This window comes from Nasonia vitripennis (genome assembly GCF_009193385.2).
Source record: "Nasonia vitripennis strain AsymCx chromosome 1 unlocalized genomic scaffold, Nvit_psr_1.1 chr1_random0016, whole genome shotgun sequence".
Lineage (NCBI taxonomy): Eukaryota > Metazoa > Arthropoda > Insecta > Hymenoptera > Pteromalidae > Nasonia > Nasonia vitripennis.
The window spans coordinates 907,821-909,995 of NW_022279605.1; the positions used below are offsets into that span (position 1 = coordinate 907,821).

Consider the following 2,175-nt stretch of genomic DNA (forward strand, 5'->3'; position numbering starts at 1 on the left):
GACCGCAGGACAGGCAGGAGGGCCTAGGTCTGTGCAAGTCTCTGGTTCGAGCAAGAGTGCTGAGTGCCCCCAGCGAAGCCACCCTTCAGGCCTCGGAGGGAAGACGTTGGTCTCGCTCATGAGGCCCGAAGGGAAGGGATAGCTTGGGCACTTTAGCGGATGAGTGGCGCGCGTGCTTTTTTTGAGAATTCCGAAGATTATCGAGCGCGCGCGGCCGATCGTTTTATTGCTAAGTGCAATACGCGACAGACCGCTCGGCTGCCGAAAATCCGGGGACTGACTCGTCTGGGGGATTAGCGAACGCGCGCGCGGCGGATCGCTTTATTGCGGTGAGGCAATAAAGCGAGGGACCGCTTGGCGAAAACTCGAGAACGTTGTGAACGCTCTCTGCCAGGCCCCGCAGATGCGGGAAACATGCACGCCACAGTTATTTTTCTGCCTTCTGCTCATCTAATGCTCGCCTTTCGCGCATGTGGGTTGGGCTTACATCTTTAACTAGAAATGTTTACTTACAAGTTCGGCCAAAGAGGTGGTCGGGGCGTTCAACACGAAGCGCGACTTCAATGTGTCATGACATATCCTAATCGTACTGGAAACCGTCGTCTTGTCATGTCAAAAGGAATTTTATCTTTTGAAGAAGTCAAATCAATCTATGGTATTAAAATAACTTTACCAAATTGTTTACCGCTAATTATTTCTGCCTGTATACAGAATTGCATCATTTTCCTTACTATTAATCGAGTACTATTACAAAGCCCATCATTTAAATTGAAATTTCTCAGCAAAATAATTACTGCACCTACTTTTAAGCGTAACTTATGAGGCGGTAGGCCATTTGGCGTAAGTGAATTTAAAAATTCTATTGGTAACATCTGTTTAATATCATCTTGGCATGAATCTACACTTAGATACTCTCTTACATCACCTTGCATCCTATTTAAAATGTCATTATTAATGTTCAGTACATCATTCTTTTTTCGCGCTGGAATAAATCTTTCGCAAAGTTTATTAACATTATTATTATCAAAGCAATCTCCATAAATTTCCATAATTCTATCAACGGTTGATAAAAATTCAGTTGGAAGTAAAGCTATATCATTGTCCATTTTAAATTTGATGGAATATTTTCCATCTCCAATTTTTAATAGCCATTGTTTAAACTCTTTGTCACAATTTATAACCCTCATTTTGACTTTTAAAGTCATTATTTGCAATTTACTCCATAAATGACTATTTTTCACACAATTTTCAATAATTTTTGTTTGATTCCCATGTTTGACAAACGGTAGTGTTTGTCAGAAGTCACCTGATATAATCATTACTTTGTCACCAAATCCAATGTCATTATTACATAAGTCTTTAAATAATTTATCTACTGCCTGAAAAGCATGTTTTGATGTCATTGTTATTTCATCCCAAATCGTAACTTCTACATTTCCCAGATTTTTTCTGTATATTGAATTGGGAGTAATGTTTCACGTTGAATCTTCATTTATATTTAACGGTAATTTAAAAATTACATGTGAAGTTCTTTCATTTATTAATCAATTTGCTGCTATACAGTCCATGCTACAGGTAAAACACTATTTTTTCTTTTTTATTGAAATGAGTGATAATTGTATTTAGTAAGTAGCTTTTTCCACTACCTCCAGGTCCATCAATAAAGAAACACTTAACTTTATTAGCTTTGTGTTAATTTTTATTAAAAAAAAATAATAATCGTGTACCTTTAACTTTTATAAGCAACAACAATGTATTGTTGAGTTAATTTTCCTAAATTTAAGTAAGGATTAAAATTGTTTCAAATGCTGAATTTATGATGTTAAAATTTTAGCATTGAAATATTGTTTTTGTTATTTTTATTTTTCATATCGGGTATCTATCCAAAACCTCCATTGGGATACATAAGTGAATATGACATAGGATTTTCATGTTTACTAATGTACGGTATATTATTAGGTTCTCTATGTGTTGAATATATACATATATACATACATCTTGATCTTCTGGTAGTTAACCATTTTCACCTACAAATACCACAGCTACTGCATCACATTTAGCTGCGTTATGTCTACGTTTATCATGATTAGAATTGCGTGTTAAATGCATTATAATTTCTTTACTATTAAACTGAACGCTGTTGTTTTCCAAACGATTTTATTCTTCCAATTCGAC

At 36.0% G+C, this 2,175-nt stretch overlaps 1 protein-coding gene across 1 annotated transcript; it reads right to left on the bottom strand.

The window, feature by feature from the left end:
* Positions 1-650: 650 nt before the first annotated feature.
* Positions 651-1,187, bottom strand: LOC116416074. The gene is made up of 2 exons (XM_031922456.1): positions 795-1,187; positions 651-701 (listed from the first exon to the last, which is right to left on the bottom strand). Exons 1-2 carry the CDS (start codon positions 1,185-1,187, stop codon positions 651-653), a joined length of 444 nt encoding a protein of 147 aa, XP_031778316.1.
* Between the last annotated feature and the right edge of the window lie 988 nt (positions 1,188-2,175).

Excerpts from the sequence above, each read along its gene's own strand:
- LOC116416074 (XM_031922456.1), bottom strand. The coding sequence starts at position 1,187 with ATGAGGGTTATAAATTGTGACAAAGAGTTTAAACAATGGCTATTAAAA. Across the intron at positions 702-794 it reads TACGCTTAAAAGTAGGTGCA|GCAGAAATAATTAGCGGTAA; the intron begins GTAATTATTTTG and ends TTCTGTATACAG.